The 16,162-nt window shown below is 47.3% G+C and overlaps 1 protein-coding gene across 1 annotated transcript in view; it reads left to right on the top strand.

The window, feature by feature from the left end:
* Positions 1 to 16,162, top strand: part of LOC105989711 (chromosome unknown open reading frame, human C10orf90) — a 60,437-nt gene that overhangs the window by 25,031 nt on the left and 19,244 nt on the right. Inside the window, exon 3 of the mRNA XM_013021883.1 lies at positions 14,404 to 14,694. Within this exon, the coding sequence (XP_012877337.1) occupies positions 14,404 to 14,694 (291 nt within the window). The remainder of the gene's footprint in view (positions 1 to 14,403; positions 14,695 to 16,162) is intronic.

Below are 16,162 nucleotides of genomic sequence, written 5' to 3' on the forward strand. Positions count from 1 at the left end.
GAGAAGTTTGTCTTTAAATTTTTAGCCCATTTATTAATTGGGTAGTCATTTCTTTGAGGGTTTATTGGGGGAGGCTTACTTTTTTGAGCTATAAGTATATTTTGGATATTAAGCCCTTGTCTGATGCAGAGCTAGTAAAAATCTCCTGTTCTGTGGGCTATTTATCTTTATCTTGCTAGCTATGTTTTTGCTATAAGTGCTCTATCAGTTTGAGCCACAGCCCCACTTCCAGTTTTTAGGTGATTATTAATTGGAGATGAGACTATCAAGGACTTTCCTACCTGGTCTGGCTTCCAACCATGATTCTTAGATCTCAGCATCCTGAGCAGCTAGGATTACAGATGTGAGCCAGCAGTATCCGGCGGTATTCTTCAATGTATAAGTAGATGTAAATAGTACATTCTTCTCTGTTCATGCTACTATAATGAATGGTTATTTATTCCTCAAAGTTCTGGTAGCTGCAAATTTGAGTCCAAGGGACCAAGATAGTTAGATTCTGCTGAGGGTTGGCTAACACTTGATTTCACACTGCATCCTCACATGGTGAAGGGCAAGTTACCAGTTCTCTGGCATGCTCTAATAAGTGCACTGATACTACATCACATGCCTCCACCCTTGTGACCTGATGATGTCCTAAACACCTTACCTTTTAAGATCTAATGCCTCACTGGTAGCTCTAAAGCTATGGTATGAACTTAGGAGATGATATTAGCATTTACATTATTGTGTAGTATCTTTGAGAATTACTTTGCTGACATTTTTCTAATATTGTTAGTTTTTTATGAAGCCATGAATTAGAGTGCCCTAGTTGCATTGTTACTAAAAGTTTCTGTAAACACATGAAATAGCAAATACTCACCTCTAATAGTCTAACATTCATATTATATGTGAACATTTAAACTGTATACCTAATGTTGTACCTTTAGCTTGCTTGATTCCTGATGTTACACCATTTGAGAAAATATCTAAAGAGTATCTGGGTATATAAAAGTTTAATCACAGGTTTGGTTGTTCTTAAGCTATATATTCCTGGAAGGAAAATTGCTGGCTAAATGATTTGAGTGTTTTATCAATTGCTTTTAAGAGAACTTATAAAATATACTCCACAGCTTGGTTAGCAAACTCCATTGCTGCTTTCAGAGAGCAAGTTTGGGCCTTCCTGTGGTTCTTAATATGTTGTGGTAATGGGTACTCTGTTGTCAGTGTAAGAATTTCTGTCTATACGCTCCCTAGTATTCAGTAAACATTTTTACATTTTGCTAATTTGATAGGTTTCAAACTTAATAATAATTTCAAATGGCCAATAAGGGAGAATTTTCTGTTTATGGGCCATGTATATTCTCTTGTATTCTGTATCACTATCTGTTTTTGAGTGTATTTTTCTCTGGGGTAAATGGTCTTTAGTGTGTTAACTCTTATGACTATAGGGACAAACCCTTATACCATTTGAGCAGTAAACAGTGTCCCCTAAGTCATTTTGAACTTATGTTTTACATTCACAGTATTTTATTCTTTATCTTTGCAGTATTGGGGTAGTTCAAAATAAGGATGGTTTAAAAGATTGACAAATGCGTTAAGAAACCAGGAATACAAAATAACCCATTTCATAGTTCCATTCACTGCAGAGTACTGAGGGCTACTGTGACACAGCGAAGAGCCAAATAACGCTCTCTGCTTTGAGATCTACCCAGGGGAGCAGGGGAAGGGTTGGGGGAGGAAGAGTGAGGGGGGAGGAGAGGAGATATGAGGAGGCAAGAAAGAAGTCTACCGAAACCATGTTTGCAAAATGAGTCACATCCAAGACTCTGGGACATTCAGACCCTATGCTAAGTCATTCCAGGGACTGGAACAGCCCATAGTGGGAGTAGAAATGCAGAAAGCCTTGAATATTACCAAGGACATAACCCTCGGTCTCTGGAGGCTTGATGTCCTAAACAGGAGATGATAATGGGAAAGATGCTTAGCGTCCACCACAGGAGCCATCTGTTCTACAACAAACAGCAGCCTCCCCAGGGCAGATAAGAGAAGCAATACCTGCATCCAACTGGCATCAAATCTCTTTGTAGAGTGAATGCCACTATCTGATTCTAAATCTGTATTCCCTCTGTCTTAGTGTTCTTTTACAAAGAAAGAAATAAATAAAGCCTGCAATCTCAAATCAAAGCCCCAAAAGATGTGTGCATTTTCAGACATCCTTGACTACTTGCAAATGAGCTTCCTGCTGTCCTCCTGGGCGTCGATCAAGTTCACACAGGAGGCATCAAGGCTGGGATTAGTAGAGAAAGGATTGGGAAAGGATTTTTAACGTGATGTAATTGGATGTGAATCGTTAATTACATTATGAAACGCAAAGCACACAAGCTGGAGTCTGTGCAGCTGAGTTGAATTAGCTCCTCAACCAGAAGAAATTAGCGTACAAGTCAGAAGACTAGCAAGGACCCGAATGCCAAGTGCCATACAGCCTGTTTCGCTCGGGCTCCCCCTGCAGGGAGGGAAAAGTCCTTGGTTCCTGTCATGGGACTCCCAGCCGTCTGCCTGGATCCGAACCTGCCAGCCACATGCTTACCAGTGTGGGGAATGCTCTGGCTTTGGAAAAGATTTGTCTACACCGGCTTCATGAATATGTAATCCACAAACTGCAGTTTTCTTGCATTGTGTTCCTTCATACAGTAATACCTTTTAGAGAGGTAGTTTAAAAAAACTGCAATGAAGTGCTTGTTGCTGTGTAAACCATGTACTATGGTACAGGTGCAGGGGACCCCAAAATTAAGAATCCCTTAAGCGTTCTTACTTCCTTCTCCAACCGAGAAAATTTCCCCCACATTTCTGATTCCCCCGCTACAAGGAGCTGAATGTTCCTTCCCTTTGCAGGCAAAGCCTGAGCATCTCACTACCTTCAGTCACACACGAGGGTCTGCTGTCTGATCTGCGTGGCCTGCAAAGCGGTTCTGGTGCTTCCTTCCCTCCCCCTGGCTGGTTGTGTTGGAAATCTACACACGTAATTGCAAATGCAGAGAAAAGCCGTGGCTACATTACCATGTAGAGGGAGCGGAAGGAGCGGAGGGAGTGGAAGGAGCGGAGGGAGTGGAGGCCCTTGCCTTCTGTGTCCTCTTGGCTCTTATCTGTCATTCCATGTTCTAGACTACTGTGCCAGCAGTGTGCATACGGAGCGGTTGGCTTCAGTGGCTTTTGCCATGTACTTTAGAAGAGCTTTAGAGTGGAGAAGGGCAGTCAGTCATGCGCCTGGGGTGCTGAGTATTAAAAGAAGAGTTGCTGCCACCTTCCCTGTCTCCACCAACTTCCCTGTCTCCTTCAGCTGAATGGACTCAAGTATGGTGGCTTCCACCACACCCCTAAGCTCAGAGGGAACTGCATTGAGGAAAACAAAGGGCCAGAGGGGGTGCAAATGCCCTGACACTCAGCATGTGGATTTAGTCTAGCTTTTCCTCTTCCTGGAGTCAATGGAACTGAGACACTTCTGGAATCTGAGAGTGCGGTGGGATTATCTCCTGGTTTAAGGCATTTATTCTTCTGTCACCAGTTACCCACTTTGCCATCTCTGTGTCGGCCAGAAGCCTTGTCTCCTTGCTACCAACATCTCCCTGGCTCATAGCTGGAGGGCTGGACCCAGAAGCTGCCTCCAGATAGCCTTGAATCATTGATGCTTGGCCTTGCAGAGGCTGTGGGAATCCTGTCTTCGTTATTTCCCATCCTCTGATGGACAGGTCTGACCTAGCTCTTCCAGGGCTAAGTGCCCTGAGGATGTGAGTCGTCGTTCAGGGAAGAGGTGAGGCACGTGGCGTTCAGGGAAGAGGTGAGGCACGTGGCAATGTCCATCAAATGCCAGGCCTTGACTCAGTGCTAGGCATTGCTCAAACAGCACAGGGCCCTCCCTGCGCCGGAGCCAGTGATCTAGTGTCAGCTAAGACACACAAGAGGATGTGTCAGCATGCAGAATGGAGTGGTGGCAGGGCATCACAGAACCCTGGATCTGCGAATGGCACTGGGTTGGTCCTTGTGAGCTCTTTTTAGGAGTCAGTGTCTTTGTGGCCGGAAGGAGCCTGCCTTGTGATGGTAGAAAGAACAGGCATTTTAGGCATAAGGAAGTGCTGGTATAGCAGTCCCTGGCATGACACAAAACAGAGGTGGCACACTCAGGAGACGAGGCCAAGGCCTGTGGGGCTGGTACACAAGGCATCCCTGAGCTCCGAGGAAGCAGTCCAGGATCGTGGGGAGAGGAGCATGTGTTTTACTTCAGGTGGGCTGGGAATTATCAAGGAGACCTAAGCAGAGGACTTTCCTGATCCTACTTGATTTCCTCTACATCCTGGGGGAAGCAGGGGATGGAGAGAGTGGGTGGGTCTGGGTGGGCTTTCCTGAGAGAGTTGATGGGTTCCATCTAGTGGGGGAAGGAGGAGACGAGGCAAATAAGTCATTGACTCTACAGGACCCAGGGTTATCACAGCCCCCACAGGACCCCATGCTGAGCAGTTGCAGTCCTGTGAGACACAGGCAGGGGAGTCTGGGTTCATCAGGCCCCAGAGATGATGGCCTTTCATCGCCATGCAGAGACTAGCAGGGCCTGAGCGTCCCAGGCCCAGGATGAAATTGTTTGGAGAAGCACCTATGCTTGGAAGATGCCTGCAAATCCAAGCCATGGGAAACGGACTTGAAGGACTGAAATGGCCCTTATGCAACCTCAGAGTGTTAAAGACAACAGGAGACAGAAAATGGCGCCTAACTGGAAACCACTATGCTTAGAGGAGGCAGTTTTGTGGCATGCAGTGGTGTTCATCTATTGTTTGGCATGAACATTTTGTCACTGCCTTTACAGGAATGTTTGTAGGGTGTTATCATTTGGTTTAATTTTTGGTGGTACTAGGGATTGAGAGCTTGCCAGGCAGGTGCTCTACCACTTGAACCTTGCCTCCAGTCCCTTAGGATATTGGCTACTTTTGGGGATAGGTTCTTGGTTTATGTCCCGGTGGCCCTGGGCTGTGCTCCTCCTCCTTGGTGCTTTTATGGCAGGCATGTGCGTGTTCATTGTTTTAAGAGTGATTTGATTATATTCAAGACCAGAGGCATTTTTTTCACTCTTCCCTTACACAGTCACAATGAGGAAAGTCATCAGGAAAAAAATCCTCCTCTTAGAAACCTTCTCTTCAGGGAGCTTTCCTGGAATTCGACCCCTCCCCAGATGGGAGCCACTCACTCCACAGTCCAGAGAACCTTCCAGCATCCTGGTCCGCAGGGAAGAGGTTGGGGCGCAGTTGTCAGGGATGCAGGGGCGTGGCTGCTGTCACTAGGGAAGTCCATCATCCTGAGTGGACACTCGGAGGAGCGGGAGGCTCAGCTACCACCGGGGGAGAAGGCACCGGATGGGTCTCCAGGGCACCACGCCCGCTGGCTTCTTTTCTGTTGTTGTTTGTTTGTGTTTTTACCATTCCAAATAGAAACAGTGCGTGTGCTTTCCTTCTCCACAATTTATTTTTAGAAAATTTGGAAAATGAAATGCCTTCAGCCGAGCCACATGACTCCCATTAGCCTTAATGGGAGAAAGGTGTCTTTGTGGAGGAAGAGAGTCAAGCGCTATGTGGCTCAGCAGCAGCAGACTGTGAACTGCAGCCTGTGCCCTTGTGCGGGGTTGGGCCTGCTCAAGTCCAGGCTCGCACGCAGGCCGTGCTGGGGCCAACGACCCAGGCCCCTTGGGAGCTCCTGGGTTCCTTCTCTGGCTGGACTCTTAGCCCTGGGTTCTGGGTCGGACAGGCTCTGTCGTGCTGGCTGAGATGCCCCGTGTATTTTATATTGGCACTCTCTCCTCATCCCTCATGCCTTGGGTGTTTTCCCTAATGCTCATCTGTGAGATGTTATTAATAACAATTTGATTTTTTTCTTAAATCTATAAGCCCCACTGCAACCTCAGAACTGCTTTTTGAAAACACACAGAACTGGGATTTGAACCCAGGGCCTCATACTTGTTAGGCAGGTGCCCTTACTACTGAGCCATGCCCCTAGCTCTTTTTCAGGCAGGTCATTTGTTTTAGATAAAGTCTCTCTTCCTGCCCAGGTACACATGTGTGAGATTTCCCGTTATGGCTAGCATTGTTGAGAGGGGGTTTTAGAAATGGTTCTGCCTGAGCTGGCCTTAAACTTCAATCCTCCCAAATTTACTCCCCCAGTTCTCTCTGATTATAGACATGAGCCATTAGTGGTTGGCTGGAAACCCACGTTTTAAAGAAAGCGGTACTAGTTCTAAAAGATTTCTTTGAACATTATCAACAAGGAAGCATACATAGTTCCAACAATGGCAGGGCGGGTTAGACCCCAGGGTGTAAAACACAGCCGGCATAGCATGTGTCTAAGAGCTCTGGAAAAACTCCACCGTGATGTTCAGAGGTTTATAATCCCAGTGAAAACTGGTGAACTGGTTTTATTCCCCCCTAATGTTTGAACTTGTTGCATATTCGAACCCATAAAAGAGGGCAGGGTACAGCTCTGTGGTATGGGGAAAATCCACACCCTGTGGCCATTAGGTGTAACTCACTGCTGACAATGCAGGCTTACACTAACACTTAGCTTTACAACACTTAGCTCTGTGGATCAACTGAGCATTTGAAAATGTTGGGAAGATCTTTACTTCCTCTCTTCTCATCATTTGCTAGCCAGAAAGAATAAAAGCACTTCAGGAAATAAAATTGCTTCAGGGAAAAAACAACAACAAAAAGCTGCTATTAAGAAGTGACTTTACCTTCTTTCCATTGTTCTGAATTGGTGCATCTTTTTCTTGCAGATGGCAATACATTTATTTCTCACAAAGAAATCCCTCCCTTCTCAGGAGCATAAAGGAAATGCTTTTAGTATGAGACAAAATAGCCACATAGCTTTGAACAGCTGGTTAAACACATTTCCCTTTTCCCATTCTAAGTGGTCTCATGAGTCAAGCCCCCGCACACGCTTTGTTTCTTAGGGATTTCTCTTGGTGAAGATGAGGAAGGCACTCAGGAAGTGGGCATTGGAGGGGAGCCGTTAGCAGCCAGTCTGTTCGTCTGGTGTGACACTACCTGTTTATCTCATTGAAAGTGACCATCGCTTGGGAACGGAGCCAGAAGCAGAAGAGTAGAATGAATGCAGAAAAGTCAGGGGAGGTGGAGGCTGGGAAATCCCGCTGGCTCCGTGTTTCTGACTGGGGCCTGGCGCGTGCTGACTCAGCTCCCTTTGTGGCTTGGTTTAGTCCCAGTTACTATTTTCATGTGGCATGTGCATCTCTCTTCATATAGGCCCTTGGGAGTGTCTCCAACTCTGATTGTTAAAAATAGTTCTTCAAAGGGCGCGGCATTCTTAGGAGAAGATGCGCGCAGGGCCCCGAGCTTCCAGCTGAGTTGGTTGACATGATTGAGGTCTGTAAAACGTGTGAGAAAACCAGAAGGCTCGTGTGAGCGAGGCTAGGAAACGCTTCCAGCCATCACAGCGGGGCTGAGAAGCAGAGCGCAGGGCCGTTTCCACGGGAATCCTGCAGCCTTGGAATTCGCTTCCTCTGCTGACCTGGAACCCTCTGAAGTATTTATATCCTCCCCAAATGGGGTTTCCAGATCTAGAGATGGAGGAGAGGGGCTGGCTGGCTGGCTGGGGGGGCGGGTCGGGGGGAGGCTGACGAAGAAGCTGGAAATAGAGGTGTTGTGTGTCCGCCAGGTGTGTGTTTCTAGGCGCCAGCTCCCCAAAGCCCTACAAATTCACCTCCATGGCTGGTGTCCCGCAAACACACTCAGAAGTAGAAAGGGGAGTCATGTGTCTTCAGGGCCCCTGGCCGCACTGTAAACGCCCTCATTTCATAGACCACACTTTCAGGCCCCGTCTTTGGTCACATGCATGTATTTAATGTTTGTAGTTGGCTCTTTTCTTCCATTTCCTTCACAGTTCAGCACACCAGTTCACCCTCCCAGCTCCTGGCTCAAGTCCCAGGACCATCCATCTGACTGGATTCTTCCAGCACCTGGCCACCTTCTTCTTCATCTTAATGACGATGATTACGTTTATGAGCGCCAAGCATAAACGCACGTGCTTCTATGCCCATGCATCCTGCCTTCTCATAAAACGGGCAAGTAGGATTGACATTCAGGTATTACCAGAAAACAGCTGTCTAAACAAGAATGACAACTGTTTTAAGGCAGGAGGGACCTGACTCGGAGGCTTGTATGTCACCTGAGGTGGGGTGTCACTCAAAACCTAGGAATGCAAGATTAGAACACCAAAGTCCGCTGCCTGAGGACCATGCAGGCACACGGGTAGAAGCGTTGCTGTTGCTGAGTGGGGAAAAGGAAGCCCTGATCTATCTTCAAGGCCGTTGCCCACTGTCCACTGGAGCCTTCCCTGACTGCTGAGAAAGTTCACACTTGAGAGTATTTTGTGTTGACTGGCTCTTGGCTTTATAAGTGGTCTTTCCTTTTGACTTTGCCCATGATCATTGGCTGTCAGTCTTTCTGGGCTCTGTCAGCTAACCCCACTTTATTCGCGGCTGGTGACTTGCATTGACAACACCCACAGTCACAGCTGGCTGTCTGGAAGATCCACCTCAGTCTTCCCAAACACAGATCCTTCCAAGTGAATGTCCCATTTAGGAGTACTGGCCTTTGCCTTTCTTCTCCTCTTTTCCAGGCAAGTCTGATTATGTTCATAAAATGGTTTCCAGGACTCCAGCCATCACCTCTCCACTGATCTCCAGTGGAGCCACTTTCTCTCTCCTAATTCTTCCGAAGGACTAATGGTTCGATCTGCTGACCAGAGCAATAGCTCCTGATACTGAGATGTACCTCATAGTTGTATTATTGCTCTCAAAAGAAACCCCACCTCCCTCCCCTTAGAAGACCACCAAGAGCATTTTGTTGGGGAGTGTCATCTTGTCACTATTTTAACTTTCTTTTTTTTTTGTCAGTTGTGGGGCTTGAACTCAGGATCTGGGTGCTGTCCCTGAACTCTTTATCTCTCAAGGCTAGCACTCTGCCACTTTGAGCCACAGCTCCACTTCCAGTTTTCTAGTGGTTAATTGGAAATAAGAATTTCACAGGCTTTCCTGCCCGGCCTGGCTCAAGGCCTGTGGTCCTCAGATCTCAGCTTCCTGAGTAGCTAGGATTACAGGCATGAGCCACTGGCACCTGGCTTACTTTAATTCTTTGAATGGTTCTCTGAGTGAACAGATTTTTTTCTTTTCTTTTCTTTCTTTTCTTTTTTTTTGGAGACAGAGTCTGTACAGTCTGGCTGGCCTTAAACTTGCAATCCTTCTGTCTGATCCTCTCAGCTGCTGAGATTATAGGTATGCACCCCCAGACCTGGCAGAATATTAATTTTTGAATACATTTTTATGGTTCAAAAGTTTTAAACAGTGATTATACTTCTATCATTTAGAAAGTTTCATTTAATGGAACTCTATCTAACTGAAACCTATAAATACCCCTTCAAATGTGGCTACGTTTTAAGAAATGCTTTAAATGTTCTTTTCCTGTGTGCTTTGGGATCTGAGTCACGCTTTGGGATAAAGCATTGTGGGAAGCTGGTGAGGTAAGAATATTTCCTGAGTGGAAGGGAGAAGGATGTGATTTAATAGTTAACCAGAACTTGGGTGTCTGGATCATTCTTTGTACTTCTGTGGTTAGGAAACAGGTGTGTGTGTGTGTGTGTGTGTGTGTGTGTGTGTGTATGTGTGTGTAAATGAGACAGAAAGACAGAGAGATAGAAGAGAGGGGAAAGAGAAAGAAAAAAAGGGGGGAGAGAGATTTCTGCCTTTTGTGTGTTTTAGAGCCATGTTCATAAATCTCCCGGCCCTCCAGGGTTATGACATAATTGGAGAAACAGCTCTGGGTAGTTATCCTGGATCCTTCCTGGCTCTCCCGGGCGGGGGATCTGTGCTCCGGCTCGGTAGGAACGGCATGAATGAATCTTGCTGGAACTGAGTGCACTTTCCCACATGGTGTCCTGAAACCCGAGGCTGGCACGGGTTGCACACCATGCGGTTATTTCCTTTTCTTGTGATGCAGTGGTCACACAGTGCTGCTCATCGCCGGACTTGTACACTTATCCCCTTGCGGCCACGTTGACATTCCAACAGCAGCTGTCCCTGCCCGGCCACTGGCCCTGGCTTCCTCACCCGTCTCCCGTGGCCTCATGCCTTGTGTCTTGGCCACTAGCCCCTCCCCCTCCCCCTTGGGCCTCTTTCTTTAGGAAGGAAGGCCGACGGTTGGCGTTTATAGAAGAAACCTGTCCACTGTCTGAAAAGGTCTGGAATCTGCAGGAAGTCTCGTTTCCAACAAGGGAGGGCCTCCCCTTACTGTGTGCCTCTTCCCGGGCCTCTCCATCCTTCCCAGCCTGTGTCCCAGCTGCTGTCTCTTCCCCTTATGTGGCTCAGCCCTTGCACTTCTGATTTGTCCCTCCTCGTCCGGGTGGCGCACCGTGCTCATATGGAGGACTGTGTTAGGGACCGGCTGGAAGCCCTGCTGAAGACATCCTCCTCCTCTGTCTGGAGCTTCTTATCCCATTTGTTATCTGCCTCCTCCACTCTGAGCTGCGGTGTCACCATTTAGAGACTGAGCAGAGATACACTGAAACAATCACTGTCTGATTTTAAACAGAAGTCTGCATGGGACAACAGGCAGTGGTATCAGAGGCAGACCCATTTTCACATGAGGAAATTGTTTAACCCACAGCTGGAAGATGAAGCCTTCCCAAGTTTAAAAAGAGAGAGAGAGAAGAGACAGAGGGACAGACCGAGAAAGAGACAGAGACAGACAGAGGCAGACAGAGACAGGAGAGAGAGAAAGAGGGGGCAGGAACACACCCACTGCCCCTGCTCAAGGAGAAGACTTGTTCTTTGTTTCTGCTCCCTTGTTTCTCAGAGGCCACAGGCCAGCTCCACTGTCTTTTATTCCATTTTCTGTGTGTTGTAATTGAAGATAGCTGTAGGTTTTCTCCCTTCTTTGAAAGGAAAATAATAAAGCAAACAAGACGTACTGGGGGAAGTAATGCCCTTCTAGAACAACCATTATCTTGGCCTTTTCCTCTCTCTTCTATGTCCTCTTCTATGCCCATTGATCAGTGGACCTTGCATAGAGGGCTGCTCTCTGTGCTCCGAGCAGCAGACTCTCATGACCCAGGGACTGAAGGGGAAGTAGAAAATCCTACTGAGAGAGGGAGACAGTGAGGGCAAGAGCGAGAGAGAGAGAGAAGAACGTGTACAAGTGTCCAGTTCTGCAGGCATGGCCATTCACAGGCCTAGTTAGATGCTATTGTTCTAGAGTTTTCTAGATGAGACCCCACAGGCAAAGGAGGAAGGGCAAGTGAATGAGCTTGCTCTAAGTTGCAGACACCCACTGCTGGTGGAAGGTGTGGAGATGGGGGACAGCCTGGGCTACTTAGGGTAGCAACAAATAGAACCAGTAAGATCTATTGTCAAACAGGCTCAGGTGAGAACCAGAAAGAGCAGAGCAGCCCATTCCCCCACCTCAGCGGGTCAGCGGCTTCCCCACCACAGCCCAGCTCCATGCCCTGGGCCCGTACCTGCTGCTCTAGACACAGCTGCCCTACAACCCTATCCCATACGCTGTCAGTGAAATGGTGGTCCCCCTAAGACTGTTGAATTCTCTCTAGAAGCTTCTGCCAAGTGGGCAAAATGCCACATGGAGAAGAGCTGGCTATTCAGGTAGTGAGGGCATGTTGGTGAGGGAGAAAAGTACAGACAAAAGCAGTGTTTGGAGGTGCTCACCGCTCAGGTGTACCACATCTGGGTGGAGAGTAGATGTCATCCAGGAGGGGACAAGAGGACACTGGAGGCGGGTGGCCCCGAGGGGCAGCGTGGCGGGTCATCTGAACAGCAGCTTTACATTGTGGATGTCGTACATCGCAAGGGCATGGACTTGAGAGAAGGATTAGTAGGCATTGTGTAGTGCCCAAAGCTCCTCTTCATCCCGGGATCCCGCGTCACCGTGGGGCAGGCTTTGTGTTCTTTGTTCACTTTCGGTGGCACAGCTCTAGTGTGATGGACAGTTGAGCTCTGAAATATCAACCAATAGTAGACAAGATGAATACTAGTCAAAGAAATTTCCTTCCCTTGGAAGGACATTTGTAGTGTCCCAGCCTCTTCATGCCCCAGACCTGGGAAGGAGGCTCACACACATGCCTGGCATAGGCTGCTGCTTTTCTGTGCTTCTTGGGATGTGCAGAGTCTGGGGCGGCCCTGGGGCCTCGTGGGGGTGAGTTGGTTACCTTGCCTGCCCAGGGCCACCTTGGTGGCCAGTGGTGCTGCATCAGCATTCACAGAAAGAGACTTGATCCAGGAGCTGTCAGAGTCCCTCTTCTTTCCTCTAGTACAGTGACTGCACTCTGCTATCAGACCGAAGTGAAACATCGGACCCCCACATTATTATTTACTGAGAATTTCCATCATACCAGGTAGAGACAGGTAGACCTTAGTTGAAAATGGAAGAAAAGATATATGGGTTGATCATTCTCCAAGAATATCTATAGGTATAGATATAGATGAACCTAATACCAAGGCGCATGTAAACTGGATTAATAACCAATTTCGTTTTTGAATCTTTGTGGGAGTTTTTAATTAAAATCCATATCATGTTAAAAAGAAGGACTATTTTAGAACGTTGACCATAATGTTCTTTTTCAACCCATCAAGCCAGGCTTGGGTTCATTGTGTCCTGACCAATGTCACCCCATGTGTCATTCTTCCCCATCTTTTCCAACACCACTCACACCCTCATTACAAGGCTCCATTTCCACATTTGTACATTGAATATAATGACTGTACTCACCCACCCTTCCTCTCTCCTTTTGTATAACCCCTCCCCACCCCTGGTATTCATGTTGTCAAACTGTCCTATAATATTTTATACTTAGACATCACTGACGATGCTTGAGATAGAAGTTTGGAAAGATTTTTCTGTAAGATTTAGTGAAGTCCAAGTTTATAATAAGTAAACAAGCCTTGCCAAGCAATAAGGGCTTAGTAACACATGCCCCTTTGTGTAGACAGAACTTCCAGTGTGGGAAGCCCTGGACCCTGGTTAGAACTTCACCTGTGTTTTGTTTGTTCACAAGAACATGGGACACTGAATTCATGCTCTTGGTGAATGGGGAACAAGGGAATTGACTCCCCTGGGCTGCATCCCATCGTCAAGAGGTAGATTCTGCAGAGCAGGATCTGAAGTCATTGCTGCGTACCCCATACTCAACCATTCTCTTTGGCTAGGACCCCAGAGGCCCCAGGGACAGAGGGGAGGAGCAGATATCAGAACGTGGCTGCTCTTCTCAAAGCTGGCAGTCATGCGTGTGTTCCTTTTTCTTACATAGTAAACATTTGAGAAACCAGAGCAAGAATCTTGTAACAGTTGTTATTATCCAACAGCTCACCAGTCTTCTTTTCCTGTGTTAACACGCAGAACGGCTATGATGTATTTATGCCACTGGCAGCAGCGGCCCCTGCCCAGACATGGGGTAAAGTGTCTAAAACAGGCAATGAAGAGAAAGTCTCTGCTCCTCCACTTCCTGTCCTGCATTGCCCTCTCCCGAGGCAGTGGCCGCCACCAGGGCCCTCTGCAGAGCTTCTGCATGTGTAGGCATATGGAAAAAGCAAAGCCCCAATCCTGCTTTGTTCACTTAACAATATCACTTGATTATTCCTCATTCACACAAGAGCTGCTGCTCCTTCCTTTGAACGCTTGCAGAGCATAGGTGTTCATATTTACTTCCCTCGCCCCCTGTTAATGGACATAAGGTGGAAACTAGCAACACATTTCACTTGCCCGTAGAGCTGTGCACAGTGACCTGATAGATTGTTTCCTACCTCTGTGCTTGCCTTCTCTGGCTGTTGGTACTTCTGCAACAATAATGCTAACTAAGGTTCATTAAGTATACTATATACTAGCACATTTTATGCATTATTATCATACTCTGTTATTACCTAAGTTTGAATATTTGATCTTAACAGTGATAATTTAAATTCTTTTTGAGATATAAACTATAATGAAGACAATTATGTAAAATATACAAAAGTAAATGAATAATATATGGTGTGGTGAACTCATTACTATCTCACCTAGTAAAGCTTATAGTGGTGGGAGTCGGATTTGAACCCAGATACCCTGGCCCCAGAGTCAAGGTGCTAAGTTTTCCACTCTACTGATAGAGGATTAATGTGAGTTGCTAACTCCACCTCTGAGCATGGTCCCTTTAGAGCCAAAGGTGCTGTGGTTTGGGACCGTCTTCTCAGGAATGCAGACCACATGTTGAAAGTTTGGTAGTCAACCCACTGACTACCTCTAAGAGAGAGTGGAGGCCGATAGACATCAGAACTTAAGATTGTGGACTCGTCACATATTTTGAGCACAACTCTCATTTTATTTCTAGTAGAAACAAAAGTATTTTCTGGAAGCAGCAAGGAACAGCAAGGACAATCCCGTGTGACACTGTCAGCTCCCTCAGTGGAACACAAGCCTTTTAAACACTCTCCTCCCGATGGGGACAGTTCACCAAGCGACGATGGTCAGTCTAGCGACCTTTCTGAGCCCACAGAGAGGCAATCTCCGAGATTCCTGATACCCAAAGCCCCTTTGCCTGGGTTTCTCTGTCCCTTCCGAGACTCATGCTCCTCTCCACAAGAAGACAGTGGTGTTCAGATAGGAAGAGAATTCCCCAAAGGTAAGGAGCGAGGGTGGTGGTGGAAGCCATTATGTCTTGATGACCATCTGAATTTGGCGCAGTGTCTTCTCGGTGGCGGTATCCCACAAACTCACCTCATGGAGGTGTTCAGAGCGGAGAGGGAACAGGATTGGTTTTGGTAGTTGGCAGGTGAAACTGTTGCAGGGAATTAAAAGGCAGCCCCTATTGGCCACAGGCTTTCACCCCTATGGGGCTCTGGGCCAGGGCCCACTGAGGCTGAGCACTGGTAGACTGCTCTGAAGGCAGGAGATCTGGACCTCCCGGCCCCTCAGGCTGGCTGAGGGCCGGGTCACTGACTGGCTTGGATAACGGCCCCCACGGGCCAGCACAGGTTTGCTATGAGCTTTCTGGAGTTTCAGTGTTCACAAGGCAGATCTTTATCTCAGCCCCTCATGGAGGAGGAACCGAGTAGAAAATAGATACCATTTCCCTAGAGGTCCAGCTCCTGAGTAACACACAGAACACGGATGTATACAAGATGCAATAATACCACAGGAAATACTGAGTGGTACTGTCGTCAGCAAAAGAATTTAGATTCCCTACTACTGTACAGATTTTCTCAGCAAACTGTAAAAGGGCAGGAAGTTTTACCAGATTTTATATACCTTTGGGTTGTAAACATTAAAAATGATTATAGTAATTGCCAAAAAAACAGTGTCACTTGAAACTAAAGTTGATCACAAGTGCTGTGTTCATGAATCCATACTGAAGCCACTATTAAGCACCTGCTGTATGTCCTCCTGAGTGTATTCATGAATACATACTGAAGCCACTATTAAGCACCTGCTGTATGTCCTCCTGAGTTCTCAGTACAGTGCAGGATATAGCCAGCCGCCTAACTCCACGTGTGACAGCCTGGCACCCTGAGAGGGTCTGGACAGACAGCTGCCTACAAAATGGTTTTGAACAGGAACTTGAAACGCATTAAGAGTCTTAAACCTAATACTTGAAGACAAGGGATCCTGGAGGCTGAGGGCAAGACACAAAGCAAAGAGCTGAAGGAAAAGCACTTTGGGAACAACATGGGCAGGGCTGGGGACCAGAGCGGAGTGGGTAGAGCCTGGTGTGAGGACACAGAGGATTGAAGGGTAGCGTGACAGTGCAGATCTGTTCTAAAGGCACCTGTCCCAAAGACAATCTGGCCTTCCAAAGAAAGGAAACAGTATGAGGCTGAGACCCAGCCACCAAGGAGAGTAAACAGTCAGTCTACTGGGTGTAGCCCTCAGAAGACCAGCACTGGGCTTGCTGACTCTAGTGATGAGGAGAAAGATGGAGAGGTGTGTAAAGACAGTGTGGCTTCCCTGTGATCTGTGAAAATGCTTGGGGTGGGGGTGGGGGGTCATGGGGACAATATGGCAGTGGTGGTGATGGTATAAAGCAGGGAAGTTGGAAGATAAGAGGTAGAGCTAGTAGCCTGGGCTAGTGGTTATGCCTAAAGGGAGGCTGA

Source organism: Dipodomys ordii, unplaced genomic scaffold, assembly GCF_000151885.1.
Source record: "Dipodomys ordii isolate 6190 unplaced genomic scaffold, Dord_2.0 Scaffold58, whole genome shotgun sequence".
Classification (NCBI taxonomy): domain Eukaryota; kingdom Metazoa; phylum Chordata; class Mammalia; order Rodentia; family Heteromyidae; genus Dipodomys; species Dipodomys ordii.